A 17635-nucleotide genomic window follows, 5' to 3' on the forward strand; every position below is an offset into this window, starting at 1 on the left:
TATGGACTTAAAACTGTAGTGTGCAACGTTCGAATATAACGTAATAAGTGATCTGATTCACAGTGTTGATTAAGCTGCACACACAAAGTTATTTGTTTTATATGGAGACCGATGAGGCAACAGCAACACACACAGAGATATGGCTGCAAACGTGTGGGAGTATGAATGAAAACACAAAGAAGTGAACTCTACTTCTCAAAAAAACTCAAAAAGGATAAATGATTCTTGCCCTCACCTGCCCCTGCACACGTTCAGATTAAAGTATGCAGCATACAAACAACGGTACATCGTCTCTGTTCACAAAGAACAAACAAACGAGAATTAATCAGCAACAAAAATCAAGAAAAGTTACCTGCTGCAGCTTTAAAGGACAAGTGTGTATCATTTAGGAGGGTTTATTGGCAGAAATAAAATATACTTCATAAGTGTGTAATAAATTTAAATAACTTTTTTTAGTTTTTCATAACCATAGCCTTTTATATGCACTTTAATCAAGGACCTTCCTATATGGAGGCCACAATCCTTCTACAGCAGCCATAACAGAAGAACTAACCAGAGAGCAGAAGCTTACAACACCGAAAACACAGCACACCTTTGAAGCAATTTACCAGCATCCACCCCCAAAACTGCCAACAATCATAACTAAGTGCTCATATTTTCCAAAGAAGGTGGTAAATAGTGAGGTACGGAAGCATATTGCTGCCACACCAGCATCATTTTATAACATAAGTAACATAAATATCAACATACATATATTTTAAAATACAATATAGGCATTTTGGCTATTGCTGAACGTTATAGTTAAATAGTTTATTTCGTATTTGCATATTTTGACAATGACTCTCCAAGAGCAGCAACAATCAAAAGACATTAAACTCACTACACTACACTATATAGTCAAATAAAGTAAATAAAAAAAAAAAAAAATACTTTCAACTACCCTTATTCTTGTTTACAGTCCTGTACATAATTATGATTGTATATGTAAAGGACAAAAAAGCCAACCTTTAAAATAGTTTTGCTGAAGGTGTACCTAAATGTTATGCTGGTGGACCCAAGTTAAGTGCACCAGTGCAACCGATGCAAAACGTTAGTTTGAAGCTCTGCAAAGTGTATTAAAACAAACCTGTGTGCAGGTCTGTGTGCTAATCATTGCAGGATAGGTAAGTGAGTCATTGTTGAAACACAACACTCCGGGGTAATCAGTGACATCCGGACACTATGTTAGTCACTTGGTCCATGTTCAGAATCCATGTTTACAAGTATGTAAATGTTTATGGATGTCATGTATGCAGGCTACTTTGGGCTTCTGCACAGATGTTTGGGCTTAAAAAGAAATACCTGAATAGCCGTTACGTTTACATTCCACAGAGCTACGGCTGGGTGATACAGCCATATAAAACATGGGCTTGATCAATATTGATAATCAATACAAAGATTAGCTCCTTTAAAGAAAGTTAAAGAAACACGTTAATTGTGGTTTAAACCTATTAATGAGCATAAAAGAGCCAACATTTAAGTTCATAATACATGTTTGTGCAATGGATAAACATTTGATCAACATTATTGCACAAGACTGGCTTCACAACAATATTTTGACGCGCAGCAAAAAAAGGCCTGGGTGTACTTCTATTTAAGAAGGAAGTACTTTTCCTTAAATTGTCTCCATCCATCATTTATCGCTGGCCTGTAGAAAGGCAGGGAACGCTCCTGTAAACAAACAGCAGAGATAGAACACCGACACTCCACCTTCAAATCCCATGTTTACCGCCGGCTGTATATCCTTCGCTGGCTCTGTTTGAAAATATCCCCACATATACAAACAACTGAGGCTGTGTGTTCATGAACTGCGAGCGTGCGTTGCGCGTGAGGGCAAAAATTGAAACTCTTAACATAGGGGAAAAAACGAACTATTGACAATGGTGGAAATCATGTTTGAGCACATTTGTAAACAGCACGTAACCGGGCAATCAACTGGGCTGCTGCATGTGAGGGGTCAGTCTTTCAAGACTGACCAAGTTAGGTCGTAATCACGTATACCTGCCGTAATGAGGGATTAGAAAAGCTGGAAGCCTCGTTATGCAGCAGTACTGAAATCGCAGACGTAAAAGAGGGCTTCACTGATCTAAAATGCAAACACATTTCGAGAAAAAAAACGGATCTGAGAATCTATCCAGGACTATGGTCATGTCTTCCTTGGCCAGGACTTGGTCGGAGCTTTGCCCTGAAGTGTATGACTCTCTGCATGTGTGAGTGAGTGCGAGGCTCTGTGTGCATTTGTGAGAGTGGACCAAACACTAAACAACAGATTGGTAAATTGCCCTCGCTAATTTGTACTCTGTTCACCGATCCGAGACAGCACTGCAGGCATTTTAAAGCCACAAAGGCACAGAGCCAAGAATGTTCAAGCACACTGTCCACCACTGGCTAGATGAGTCACTGACGGCTGCACTACAACTCCGTACCACCCACTAACCCTTTTAAAGAAGAAGAAGGCAGAGGCAGACACTTTCATAACCACAGAAAGAGAGTGAAAAGGCTTTGCATCCCTCCGAGCCCAGAGTGTGCAGGTTACACAAAGAAATCCCTTTCTTGTATAACAAATGTAAAAGCTGCCACAGCTGTCCATGGTTACATTATGTCTGGTTACTTTAAATAAATCAAGCAAGGAGAGGGAATTTTGCTACTTGTTGAAAAATGGAGTAAGCAGCGTCACTCTCTGAGCCGACCATCATTGACATTTTGTATTTTACCAATTAGAAAGCGGTAATAAAGGGGCAAAAGTGGGTCAGTGTTTTTGGATGTACTGTGTATGTCCCCAAGTTCACAGAAGGAACATATACATACACACATAAACACCTCTCCATGTTTATGTTTCCACTGCATTAGTCCATGTGGGCGAGTCAGATACAATGAAGCTAGGATAACACAGTCTTTTAACAGGACATCACTTGCTTTCATGTTGTTGCTAAGACAGAGCATCTACCAGCATACAGATATCTTTCTGGATATGCAACTGCGTGTTAAAATTGACTTATTATACAGAGCATAAGTAGCATAATGTCCTCTCTGTGCGTCCTCCTTAAGCGATCTCTTATATTAAAATTTAAATCAGGGGAACCTGTGCTGCTAAATGATAGCTTAGAGGGAAATGTGGGTTAAAAGCTTTTGAGACTCCTATGGGCCAATTCATACTTTCCACTGTCTGTGAGTCTACCATCCACCTATGTTCGTGATGACACCTGCAGACCCTACGCAGGCTTAAACGTGCAGCATTTTGAGGCCAATGCATGAACATTACACACGTCCAGCACTTTCTGGTCCAGTTAGTGGTGCACCTTTGTTTCTGTTGAACAAAATGGCAAAAAATAAGACAATAACCATGGACACTGACTTCAAAGCAATCTTATAACATAACATTGGCACCTACGAGAGTACTATGGGGGCAAAATCCTAGACTACCACTGCTAGAATAGAGATGCAGTGTGCAATGCATGGAAAGCCATGTAATCTGAAGTGGAAATGACCTAGCATCTCTCGATGGACAGCAAAGGCATAAAGCATGGAATGGGCCCTCTGTCATGTTAGTTGGTACGAGCCCAAACTCTTACTATTGGGCTCTTTTGCATTGTCTGCATTCATAGAAAACGATTATTGTGAGTTATCGAACAAAGATGTAGAATATTGCTGTCAATGACCTGAGCTCAAGTTTAATGCCAAAAGAATAATTTAATTGACCTCAGTTGGCCATTTAAGTGGAATAAATAGCCCAGGAAACATTTACATGAGGTGACAAACAGTATTTATATAATGGTAAATCAACTAACGCAGATGTATAAAACAGACAAAAGTCTTGAGGACTATCCAGAGGTCAAAACATGAGTCTTTGCACATCTGTCAGTTCTCTTCTTCCAAATTATCATCAAGGCTCCAACCAAAAGACACTGATGATTTTTTTCCCCCCTTTTTGTTCCTTGATTTTTAACCCACGGGAAACATTCTTCCCTCCTCAGCAGATCAAAGAGGCCTGAGTCAGATGCCAGGGGCCAGATCAATTATCCCAAGCAGCCATTTCCACTGTCCTCTCCCTCTGACACGCCAGAGAAATCTGGGCCCTATCAAAGGCTGAAGGGGCCATCAGCCAGCCAAGTAAACTATTTTCCTCCATTTTACTTTTACCATTATACCTTCCACTGCTCGTTTTCTTTTCCTCAGCCATTATCCCTTTATCCTATTTAACTTTATCCTCTCCATCTATCTTTACTCCATTCTTGCATCCTTTAATCTAAATTCACACCACGACTTGACTTGTCTCCAGCTTGTCCTTTTCATCCACTACCAAATATATGGTCCTTTCCACTTTCCCCATTTTCCCCCCATGATTTAAAAATAAAAAAATACTTCTGCTTTGCCCGATAACACAAAGGCATTGTGCACTAAGGGCAGTTTAGCTAATAATAATAATTGAAAGGGATTTATTGACAGGACCATATTCAGCTATAGTATTGCTACTCGAGGGAATTAAATGAATACAAAAAGCACAAAGGCTGATAACAATGCCCCTTTAATATCTACTACTTTTCTTTGAATGACTGATCTTTTATTAAGTGCTCTTTAAGAGTCCTGGAGTTGAATGGGCACAAATTAATCTCTCAGTGACACTACAAACTAACCTCAATGAGAGCTTCTTTAGCGACAGGAGTTATAGGTTATAGGGTCACATGGGCCGTTTAAATGAATGCTTACCTTAAGAGATAAGGGAGAGCCTGTGCTGTCATTCAGTCTGACCCTTTAGTTTAAGAGGCCAGTTAAGAGCCGTTATTTCACTGTGGTAATCACAATGTTTTTAAGTGCACCATCGAGCAAGATTTGCGCTGTGATAAATCAGTTCATGATGAGGTTTGTGCAAATATCCTAAAAAAAAAGGAAGAACAGGAACTCAAAATGGCAATGTAGCTTTCCCTGAGACAAAGGAAAACAATAAGTAGCTGGTTTTTCACGTTATGCATTATGGCCCCCTCTACACCTGGCACTAGAAAGCATTTTCTGTCATTAACATGCGTTTCTGGAGTCAAGATGTGATTGCTGTCCAAGCAGAAAACCAACAAAAGCAGAGGAGACTTCAGTTTTGTCACCGCTTTCACGTTAGCTGCTAACGCATTTTTGCTCATGTAGTTGTTGTGGGTGGAGCGGAAATGCATCGTTGACATGTTGCATTCACACATCTGTTCATTACGGTTAATTCGGCAGAGATTTGGCAAGTCGGATAACAATTTGTCCTTGGGTGCATTTTCAAGTAAATAGGCGCTATCCAAATGCAATCCGATCACAGAAAAACGCATCTTAATGGGGACCTATAATGTAGAATTGCATGTTTTCCTCTTTGGGAGAATGGCTTACATTTCCAGAGAAAGGAATGTACAGAATGTGATGAGTGCTAAGACTTCAATGTTCTGAAAAAAAAGAAAACACATAACTCACCCACTGTAAAAAACTGCACTTCTGAGCTGAGTTTTGTTGTGCAGCTGACCCTTTTCTACATGTTTTACTTTTATATTTGAACACCCACACCGAAAAGATTTATTTTCTGCTGAGATTTGTCCGTTGTTGAGTGTGCATGTGCGTTACATATGTTCAAACCTTTTTTTCATTCATTTCTTAAGAGTGAATGATTCAACCATATTCTTACCAGTTTCTCCTTAAAGACCATCTGTCTAAGCCACTTGAAATCCAGAGGTTTGAAAGCAGAAAAAACAAAAAGCGAGTCTTTTTCATAGTTTTCAGGCTTCTGGATGGCTCCCTCTGGGTACGTAATCCTCAGGGTGGTTTTGGTCCCTACGTCTTTGCCATAACCACTTACTGGGGCTTCATTTAACCTGCCAGCAGAAAAAGAAAATGTCTTAGTGAGTGAAATTCATGCATCAAAGATATTCTTACTTGGAACCATTGCATCTCAAAAGTGTTGTCTCACCTCACTACGACATCGTAGTCATCTATGCGGGGGCCCAAAGACTTGTTGAACAGGATGCCCCCGTTGCCCACAATGATACATCTTTTACAGCTAAGGCTGGAAGGAAGAGGTTAATGATGTTAACTGATGAACAGAAAAAAACTGGGCATGCTGCTGATGTGGGTGAGTAGCAGTAATTACCTGTCCAGCTCCTCTCCAAGTCCATAGTTTTTTGTAGTAGTTAAAATGCCATCTATGATTTTCTCTGAAATTAAAAAAAAAAAATCATGATGAGGAGGACAACTGAGGGTATGTTGCACACAGTGTGCAGTGCATTATGTAAAACATTATTTTTCTTGAGCAGTTTGTGTGTAAAGATTTTCAGTGAGTTGGAACCTGTGATATCAGAACATCATCAGAGATTCATGTTGAGCAGCTGTGGCTGCAGGATGGGTGGCGGTGATGCTTAAAGATGCTGATATTTTGGAGTGGTTTTCTCATTAAGGTTCCATGATGAACGCACTGTTCCCTGACTCCTCCACACTCTGTCTCTGTGAGTGTATTAGGGCTGTCACAAAGTTCAAAAGATATTCATCAGACATGACTGCGTTCATGATGGAACCAGCAATCATCTGGCTGAGAGAACATCTTCTTCTAACTGGAGTTCAATTCTTTAAGATATTGCATTACATAATTTGGTAGCAAAATAAAAGTATTGTAATCATTTAAAGGGGACATATTATACCCCATTTCTCTAAGTTAACCTAGTTCCCTAGTGTCCTAATGAACAGGTCTGCGACATGCTTTGGTCAAAACACCATAAGGATGAAGCAACACAGCAGTTCTATCACTCTGACAAAACAGCCCTGTTCAGAACTCTCTGTGTAGTATTTTTCACGGATTTCCGGTTATCGCTGCCCTCGCCAGCATTCTCGCGTGTTTTACGGACAAAGCAGAGCTCCGTGAGACAACAATTCCAGGAATTTAGCGTCTTGTGACATCCCAATGAGTGCGGAAGTCAACATCGCATGTTTTATTTCCTGTACTTAGACCGAGGAGGACCACAAAAACATGAGTGAGTCATAATTTTTCTCACTTTGGCGACTGGTACGGCCTCCAGAGTCCCAAATATAAGGATGCAAATGTTAAAAAGTTGATTTTGCATAATATGAGATCTTTAAATCCTCACTTCTTATGTAAAAGTACAGAAGTTTTAAATCATTCTCTGACAGTGAATACATCAATATATCCCACATTGGAAAATCCAGAACAGAGGGAACTGCTCCTTTAGTAGATGTATAAACTGCCAAACGCTCCAACATACCACGAGAAATATAGCAATCTAGGTGGTCTTAAGACAGTTGGAGGAGAGAACACCTCTCTCCGTTTATTCAGTCACAGATAAGGAGAGACCAATCAGCCTTTTGGAACAGTGGTGATGGGATGAAACTGAGAGGAGGAGGAGTGAATCTGGGAGAAACAGACATACAGGGTTCTGGGATGGTAAGTGTGTGTATGTAAAAAACTCTCCCATAAAAGCACTCAGAGAGGAATGCTGTTTTCAAACAAGCACATTCTCCTGGTTAAGTGGGTGATGGTTGGCTTGCGTGGCCAGCACCCCTCTGATCGCAGGGTGAGAAATGGGGATGTTTAGTCATAGCGAACATTCCTGCCATGTTCTGAACGGCATTCTGCTGGAGTCATGGTTCCTGTATTAGATTATTGCATATGCTGTATTTATCTCTCCCCTTGACCATTTTTAGGCCTCTCATACTTGAAATTCACCTATCCTAATATCCCAAACAAAGCAAATTCCTGATTGTTGCTACTATTAATTAAAACCCGAGTTCCATTCGTAGTAATCCATATAAGGATAACACGGAACACACGACGAGGACGACTACCTTTACTTTATTTGTACCCCACGTTATAAATATCAGTAACCCTGCATCCATAACCCTGCATCCATCCATCCATCTTCTACATACAATACATAATATACAAACATAATGAGTAGTTATACAAATACAAACATAATAATGAGTAGTATAATTTCTGCCAATAAACTTTCCTAAATGTTTCAAACTGGACATAAGAGGCATTTCATTATCCTCAACTTTGAACATAACAATCACCATATAGCATATTATAAGCAAGAGAGGACCAAGAGCAACAGTCAAAAGTCAAGTGAGAGGGAAAAGAAGAGTGAGAAGAAGAGAGTTTAGACGTCGGCCTCCGAGCTGTTTGTAAGACGTATTACAGCCCCATTCACCCTGACCAACCATCCTAATGATTAACCTGCTGAGAAAGGCAGGCAGAGCAACGGCCCATTGTTTGGATGTGGTGTCGATGTCTGGCGTCAAGCATCACCCTGAGCAGCATAAACACAAGGCAGCAGACCACACCCGGATCCAAGCGGGTGAAAAGTGAAAAATCACAATGGGCATGACTCTCTTCCAGAGAACATGGAAGCCAATTGTTTTAAGTACTCGGGGTAAACATTTCAGCAAAGTATGTCTCATGGTCTCCAGACAAATGGCCATAGGGTCAGACATCATTCCAACACGGAACTCCAGAAATGACAAAAATCTTTACTGGCATCTCAGCGGAACAACAGAAGAATCCCATAAAACATCAACACAGACACAGTGTTGGGAAGAGGATAGCCTAAACAATATAAAAGATCATGTGATGAGAGATTGGTATTTGTTGCCCCTGCACTGAAACAGGCTGCTTACTCGTCAACTGCTATGGTGAAAATAATGACTATTTTAAGTGCAGGATGACATATTATTGATTATGGATTCTGGTATTTGAACAATACTTGGTGTCTAAGTCTACGGGGGGTGTACAAATACTTGGCCTCAGTCTTTCTGGCGTCCAACCTTTAAGTAAAGTTGCATAACAGTCTTCATGTGAGGAGTATGCTAGGAATGAAAACACCGCCCGATAGTTCAGTGATTAAATTTATTAACTTTATCGAACTTTTGAATTAATATTTAAAATCACAACTCCCATTTAATTTCTCCCACAAATAAACACCTCAAATATATGACCTTGGGACAAAGACACAGCAGTATGTGTAGGCAGCATATTCTATAAATGCAAATTCATATAACATAACATAACATACGAGTGAAGCCTGCTCTCTCAGCTATATCGGTTTGTAAATAGATGGTAAGAGATGGTTTGTAAAGTCAAGTTAATTTTATTAACATCACAAACGCAATTTGCCACAAAGGGCTTTCTTCACAGTCTGTACAGCAAGTGACAACCTCTGTCCTTAGACCTTCTTAGACTTAGAACTCCACAAAAACCCTTCTGTAAATGTACTTATTAATTATAGATAGACTCATCAACAACATCTAATGGGATATAACCTTTTACGACCTCACTCAGTGATCCAACCATGGCAGCTGAGTCATTACTGCATCTTTCATTTACGGCTGCACTGCACATTTTCAAAGCCCTGTACAGGACAGGACATATCATTAAACGCTGGTACTGTGGTTATTTGAACAGTCAGAATTACACAAAAACTGCCTCTTGTGCCATCATCGGGGGGGAAAGAAGACATTCAGTACTGACGAGCACTTCAACCCTGTTCCAAACTTGTCTCAAATTTCCTCAAGATTTACCAAACACAGACGATGAGACAGTATACACTACCGTTCAAAAGTTTGGGGTCACTTAGAAATGTCCTTATGTTTGAGGATAAGCACTTTTTTAAACGAATCAGAAATACACTCTATACATTGTTAATGTGGTAAACGACTATTCTAGCTGCAAACGTCTGGTTTTTAATGGAATATGTACATAGGTGTATAGAGGCCCATTTCCAGCAACCATCTCTCCAGTGTTCTAATGGTACATTGTGTTTGCTAATCGTGTTAGAAGGCTATTGGATGATTAGAAAACTCTTGAAAACCCCTGTGCAATGATGTTAGCACAGCTGAAAACAGATTTGCTGGTTCTTTGACAAATGGGATAAAATTATTATTTTGAATAAAAATCATTATTTCTAATCTTGTCAATGTCTTGACTATATTTTCTATTCATGTTGCAACCCTTTTGATGAATAAAAGTGTGAGTTTTAATGGAAAACACAACAAAAATGGTATAGGTGAACCCAAACTTTTGAACTGTAGTCTAGCTCACAGGAGGAGGCTACTTCGCACATCTATAAGATCCAAGAATTACCAAAGCAATATTCTTTGTCTTTTTATCTAAATTCCACAAAATGTTCCACAGGAAAACTGAACATGATCACACAGCTACCAATGTCCTTAAGTCTCCTCAAGACATTGCGCAAGATAATTTTATTTGCAATGCAGCATTTAATAATGTAAGTAAAGTATAACTAGAAACATGTGATGAACATTCGCTAAAGCGTATTCTGTCAAGTGGCTTTTCCCTGAGACCAAATCAACACAGCCTCATTGTTTGTTAGCTATGGCTGATGTGTGCCAGTAGATACTGGTGGAACAGAAAGTAAAAATAAAACTGACGCCCACCTCTCCGTGTTCCCAATTTGGAATCCTTTGTGGCGTTCTATTCAAGATCCACACGTATCATCTCTCCACATGGGTACCACTAAAAGGGAAACCCTACTGCTGTCGCAGTCCATGGAGAAAACAGAAACCAGGTGTGACACACACACACACACACACACACACACACACACACACACACACACACACACACACACACACACACACACACACACACACACACACACACACACACACACACACACACACACACACACACACACACACACACACACACACACACACACACACACACACACACACACACACACACACACACACACACACACACACACACACAGGGAGTGCTCTTTTCATAGCGACTGAGGCTGTGTGTGTGTGTGTGTGTGTGGGTGTGTGTGTGGGTGTGTGTGTGGGTGTGTGTGTGCGCGTGTGTGTGTGTGTGTGCGTGTGTGTGTTTACAGGACAGTGGAGCACTTGCCACAGCACAAAGGTAACATTCAGTATACCTTCAGCTTCTAAGTATTGGAAAATATGTGACAGAGCATGTCACTGAAGTCGGGTTAATGTTATCTCTTCACTTCCCATGGTATTCAGTGTGGGAGTGTGTTAAGGTCAGGGAGCAAACACCGTGTGTGTGAAGAAGTTAAAGTTAGAACATGAGAAACGTGACAATTTTCTGGTCCCAGGGCAGAACACTTTCAGCAAATAAATGCCCATCATTTACAGCATTTCAGATACGCATAAATCACATATCTATGCACAAAAGTCAACTTCAATTAAAATTATATAGACGCACAGAGGAAAATCAAAAGAACCGATGACATCAGACGGAGCCGTGGAAGATCGTGTTGGTTGTGTGGGCTGGGTACCAGGAAACCTGGATTATTCTAATGAAATTATGACGGTGATGGCCTGCTAAATATCTTGTTACAGGCTCAACAATGTCTCCGTCACCTAGTCTTCACTCACAAAACAGTGATAAGCCTAAGGTCAAACGTTATTTGCCAAAATCACCACCCAGACAACAGTGACAAATGACCAAAAGTGCAAACACAGCTGAACCATCAGAGGAAAACCTCGACAATGAAAAAAGGTATTAGACACATCAACTCGCTGGATTTTCTTATGTCTGAATCATTGCCAAACTACAAGATGTTTTTCTGAACTTTGAAGCTGAAAAGCAATGGAATGGGGACAGTTAGTTGATTGGCCTAGATCAGAAAAGTAGATCCATTATGAGAGGCCAACAAACGCCTGGTGATAAGAGAGGAAAATTTGGCAGACCTGAGTGTAATGTTGGCATCACCAAACAAAATCAGGACAATACTGAACACACGAAAGGCTGAACTTGGTACCAACATGATAGATAGGACAGAATAACACTTAGAGATACCAGGCACAGTAGTGAAAGAACTGCACCATGTAGCCAGTATCACAGTATCACTGTAAATACAGGCTCTCAACTGGCTTTAAAGGGATAATCCACAGATCACATGTAAAAAGCTCTGCTTACTAATCATTAGGAACACCATCTGATACCACAGTTAATACAACAGCCCTGGTGCAAAGATGACACTATGACTAGTTTATTGACACAGCAATGATCAAACCACTAAATATGACCCTTTTAACTGCCCTTAACTGCATGTGCTTACATTTTAACAGAACCCAAGGCATGGGGATGGAAAGAAGCAGGTGTTATGGAGGCAGGGGGTCTGTGGAAATATGTGATGCAATGTAATTAGCAGTTTTGTTTCCAATGTGCGCAATACCGAGAGTGAATAGTCAAGAGTGTCTCTGCTTGTGCCATTTTTCATTTTTAACAATTATTTTTTTAATCAGTCTTTCATGACCTTTCAGGTAGTACAACATTAATTGCATGATAACATGGACCTTAAACCATAAAACGTAGCAATTAGAATTATGTTAGTATAGAAATCAACCATCAGAAAACATTTTATTAGTATTAAGAATATCCCAATAGTGCAGATAGTAACCGACGTAATGAATGTTTCTTACCTTGTGTTTTAAAACCAAATGGAGGTAAATAATTGCCGACTTTTGCGAGACGTTTGAAGTTCCGATCAAGAAACATGGGCACTGGCCTCAGGAACCTGCAAAGGAAAGAATGTACATAAGGAAGAAAGGAAAAAAAGAGAAATTATTCATTAGCAGAGACAAACACATAAGACATTATGTGTTTGATATCAAATCATAATAACTACAATTACATCATTAAGCACTATCCCATTTTCCATAGACAAGACTCTACACTCCCATATAATCTGCCCCACCTGTGACAAGCGTTTATTAACAATTTCACTGGCTCCACTGTCATTAAAAGCATTCCAAGGCCCTGTGATTTGCCATTTAAGCTTCCCAAAACAAGCACAGGGCCCACGGTTGGTGAAGTGAAAAACACCAACCGTTGGGATTAGGTGATATGGGGATTAGGTGAATTGGTCACTCTAAATTGACCGTAGGTGTGAGAGTGTGAGTGAATTGTTGTTTGTCACTATATGTGGCCCTGCGATGGACTAGCGAACTGTCCAGGGTGTACCCCGACTATTGCCCAATGTCGGTTGAGATAGGCACAGCACCCCACCGCCACCCTCTGGTGGAGGATAAAGCAGTAGATGATGGATGGAAAACAAACACATTGGAAAGGTAGCTTAAAATTAACAGGGCAATACAAACTGAGAGGCAGGGAGAGACGCAGGAGGCAGCTGCAGAGCATTACCCATCAACATATCCTCTCCACCCAAGCCTAAATCACAGCTGACATGCAGTTTTGACAAATCTACCGACCCCTGCCAGAATGCTTTTCCTCAAACGATCTTCAATGTGTAGACCGTTACGACAAATTGAATGAGAAGAGTAGGAACTCAGAAAAGTAAGTGTAAAATAATAAAATACCTGCCCGTTTGTATTTGAGAACACTATTTTGTGACCGGTGTTTTTTAATGCTCCATGAACTGCTACTTCCATTATCTCCTCATCCTGTGTCTGTTAAAGTGTGTGTGTGTGTGGGGGTGGGGGGGCTCGTTGATTAATTACTTTACTGAAATCAAAAGAAGCCATTTCCTCTTAGTCACGCCTGCGACCTGACTGGGCTACGTGCCACTTCTGCAAGTGTGGCTTCAAGATGGATGTGTGTTTTCATGACCTGTTGTCATGCTGGGAGGGAAACGAGAGGAGAGAGAGTTGTCTCTTCTATGACGTTAACATGCATGGAGCACCTTGGATTTAATTCTGCAAATGAAATTATCTTTCAGGTTAGAAAAGACAATGCTCGGCACAATGAAGATGCCTTCAGAGCTGGTGTACTGTATATTACTCTTGTTTATGACAGCTACAAGGACTGTTATATTGTCTTAATAACTGGAACCAGACCACCAGCAACAGAACTACTACATCTGATGTTTGGCCGCCTCCAACACACAAATGGCTGGTCTTTCTTACCATCTATAAATTATGGCTCCAGCTGATGACAGACCACACTAACTACAGAAGACATTTTAAACTCTGGAATCAAGTGAGAACACACAAGTATTACAACAGTGCCTCATTTCTCACCAGTGTAGCTGGTTCACAAGGCATAATGGAGCAGAGGCGTCAAACTGGAGGCCCATGGGCCACATGGAGCCCCCCAATCGATTACATGTGACCCACCAATTAATATCATCTTATAGTGAAAATCTTCCTTTAAACACAGTGGGTGTGGCTGAGGCACAACTGCCAGAGAAGTAATAGAATACAATACTATACATTTTTTATAGAGATGAAATTATCACATTATTTAATGTATTACCACATTAAATTGCTAAAGGGCTCATTTGGCATTTTAAAAACAGTTAATTGATAAATGTGTCACGATTGTGAATACATACTTCCATATCAAAACAAGCACTTTTACTTTTTAAATTATGTGAAATATCATCAAGAATAAAATTATTTTATAATTTTAAGATCATATTGCCCACTTGTGACCGAACCGTTGTTTCCCCCCCCCCCCCCCCGAGACAGCCCCCCTCTTGACCAGACGAGTGTGGACCCAGGTCATTTTAGTTTGACACCACTGATGTGAAGATTGGAGCCACAATGCCCAAAAATGGTGGACAATGTCGGAGAGCTTTCCTGGGTAGCATCAACCTCTTAAAGGCACCCTAATAAGTCTTTGTTACCCTCATTATCCTCCAGCTTTAAAGCAGCAGAGCAGAGACTAAAGAGAAGAAGCAGTTATGTATGGTTTTCTCGTCTCAGATCACCTGACAGAGGCCCTCTCTCTCTCTCTCTGTCTCTCTCTCTCACACACACACACACACACACACACACACACACACACACACACACACACACACACACACACACACACACACACACACACACACACACACACACTTCTATCCTGCCAAAACAAATGGAGATTCATTAAACCCAGGACTGAGGCCGTAAGGGGCTATAAATAACACAGGATCACTGAACCCTGACCGACAGTCAGTCACTGACATCCTGACAAAGCAAAGAGACAGGGGGCTGCTTGTTGTTAAATAAAAAGTGAGGGCTCCCAAAACAGCCAACAGGCAGGGATGCATTGTGCTTGCTTCCTTTGCTGGGTCCATCTCTCACTGGCAATATTTTCATAACCGTGCTGCTTCAAGTTCACTGCCAAGACTTGATTTAGGGCTCCAATGCAAACAGTTTTGGGTAAAGTAGAGGAGAGAGGGGAGGTGTGGAAAATAAATTGGATTCTGCACGGGCAAGAGCTTCGAAAGAAGGCAAACATGGAGGAAGCAGGAGATGATTAGAGAGCCGCAGGACCTCACTGCTAGGGGTTAAGTAGGTTTTCTAAGAGCTGAACTATTATAGACCCCCTCCCATTTAGATAAAGTGCTAACAAAAAAATCTCAATTGTTTTTTTTTCCCTGAGCTTTGCAAAAACAAGTTTGTTAATTGCTTACCTCCTTTCTCATAACTGACACAATAAATCATGAACAAATACTGTGTATATCTAAGCACACACCCATGCATACAATATATATATATATATGCACAAACTAGCACAACACGCTGCATTAATTGTGCTTATTGACCTGTGTGTGACTAGGTTATAGGTGGTAGTAATCACATGGCTCCCAGTGGGGTTCTGCGTTGGACAGAACTTTGATCCGACACGTGCGGCTGATTAGAGGAAGTCATTATGAGAGAGGACATTGTTAATATGTAGCCTCTCAAATAGGGAGAGGGCAGTTCCACGAAACTACTTTGTTCATCTTGCAGATGATGTTTGTCTGTAGTACAACACAGTCTAATCATTCAAAAACTCGAAAAACTTAAATTAGTCGTACAATGTTTGTATTTTGTTGTTCAGTGCATCTTCAGACAAGTTGGCAAATGTGTTCCATAACTATGTCAAGAACTACATTAAAGTGCCACTGGCTGTTGTTCAGCAATGCGGAAAATTGCCCCACTATTAGCTTAGCTCCAAGAATGCTAATAGGACAATGTCTTATAGATGGAGCTGGGGTGGGCACCAAATAGAGGCACAGAGGAAAATCAAAAGAGCCAATGACATCAGACAGAGCCGTGGAAGATTGTGTTGATTGTGTGGGCTGGGTACAAGGAAACCCGGGAATGAGTCAAGACAGGAAGTTGGTTTGTGTCATTCATAGAAGAAAGTCTCTTATGCGCTGGGAATATGGACAGGGAAAAGATGGGAGAGCTTGTACTTGTGTGACAAAGGTTCTCTTGTGTGACGGGAGATCACAAGGACACAGGCGAGGTTTTTGTGGTGGGGGAGGAGGAGATGACAGAAGCATGACTGAAACTGGGGGAGATTGTACAGGATTGTGGCAGCTTTTCTGTTTCTAACCCCCAAACCCCTTGAGGTCAGGTTGGCTCATGGAATGTATCTTGGTTACTTGAGTGAAAGTTTTAGCTTTTCTTGAATTGACTTACAAATTAAATCATTTGTTTGGAACTCTCCTGATTGTATATGTGAAATTCTCTTACATTTAGATCAAGTACATTCACAGACATTTATTGCATTTCTATGTGAAATGTGTTTATGTGAAATGATGCGTAAAAGAACAGGCAATCCTCCTCACTTAGGATAGATAGTGGTCATCTTGGCTGCTGCATATCCTGGCTTGCACACTCCTTCGCTGAGGTTGCCATACTTGTACGCCAACTCCAGTGGCCTATTCATCCAACAGAAGAGAGAGAGAGAGATTAATCGGACACATCATGACAACTGATTATCAGTCATGCTGACACATTTCAAAGCATCAAAAGGCGAGTTTGTCAAACAATCTGCTTGAGGGAGAGGGAAACGGGTTGCTTAGGAAGTCAGAGAACTCAGCAACAGCTCACAATATCACCTGTGTGTGGCCAGACAAAGCAGAGAGGCCTTGTTCAAATAATCACACGAGCAGTGCTAAAGCTAGAACCTCCCGATTACTAGCACGATCATTAATTACCTGATGAATGCCATGAATCTAGTTCAAATAAACAAGGGGATGGGAAAGAGGCCCACGCCTGAGCGCTATGTGAGGCCCAAAATCAATGTTGGCACGAGAACGCGCTAGACTGGGGCCTGTGCTTGTGTACAATTTGAATTCATTTTTATACTTTTTCTAATCTTTAAATCACTACAGATCCCATTTACTTATTCACACACTTTCTGACAAGGTCTCACTACATAACCGTGCGGTTTGCATGCAGAGCATTAAACCACAATCTCTCAACCCTGCTCTCGCGAGTCACCGCCTGCTTTGAATATTACTTAAACCGTGCTGGAATGTTGTTCACCTGCAGTTTGACTGTAACAGGTTTTAAGCTGGTAAGTGGTTTGGTGAGAAAGAAATCTTTGGGACACTTTTCTATCAGCAGTGGAAATAAATAACCAGTCACAGAATATTTTACTGGCTCTGAGATTGATTGCACTAATGTATGCATCTGCTCTAATGGTGTAATTAATGACACTGTAGGGAGCTGCGCTAGATAAATCCAGACGATGTGAAACCCACCTTATATATATATATATATGTATATCTACACTGTATACTTAAGTGCTTACAGTGTGTGTGCAGAGTGTGGACAGACATGCCCTATGAAAGCCAGGGGTGGTGATGGCAGCCTATGATTATTGAGAGTGTCAAACCAATTCAGG

The 17635-nt window shown here is 40.8% G+C and overlaps 1 protein-coding gene across 1 annotated transcript in view; it reads right to left on the minus strand.

Annotated features, from left to right (window-relative positions):
- Nucleotides 1–17635, minus strand: part of LOC310928043 (CMP-N-acetylneuraminate-beta-1,4-galactoside alpha-2,3-sialyltransferase-like) — a gene marked incomplete at its 3' end in the record, with an annotated part of 38347 nt that overhangs the window by 9593 nt on the left and 11119 nt on the right. The window contains exons 6-10 of the mRNA XM_083890505.1: nucleotides 16572–16664; nucleotides 12484–12578; nucleotides 6152–6215; nucleotides 5972–6067; nucleotides 5690–5876 (exon numbers count right to left, since the gene is read on the minus strand). Coding sequence (XP_083746631.1) covers nucleotides 5690–5876; nucleotides 5972–6067; nucleotides 6152–6215; nucleotides 12484–12578; nucleotides 16572–16664 — 535 coding nt within the window. The remainder of the gene's footprint in view (nucleotides 1–5689; nucleotides 5877–5971; nucleotides 6068–6151; nucleotides 6216–12483; nucleotides 12579–16571; nucleotides 16665–17635) is intronic.

Source organism: Microchirus variegatus (assembly GCF_963457635.1).
Source record: "Microchirus variegatus genome assembly, chromosome: 5".
NCBI classification, from domain to species: Eukaryota; Metazoa; Chordata; class Actinopteri; order Pleuronectiformes; family Soleidae; genus Microchirus; species Microchirus variegatus.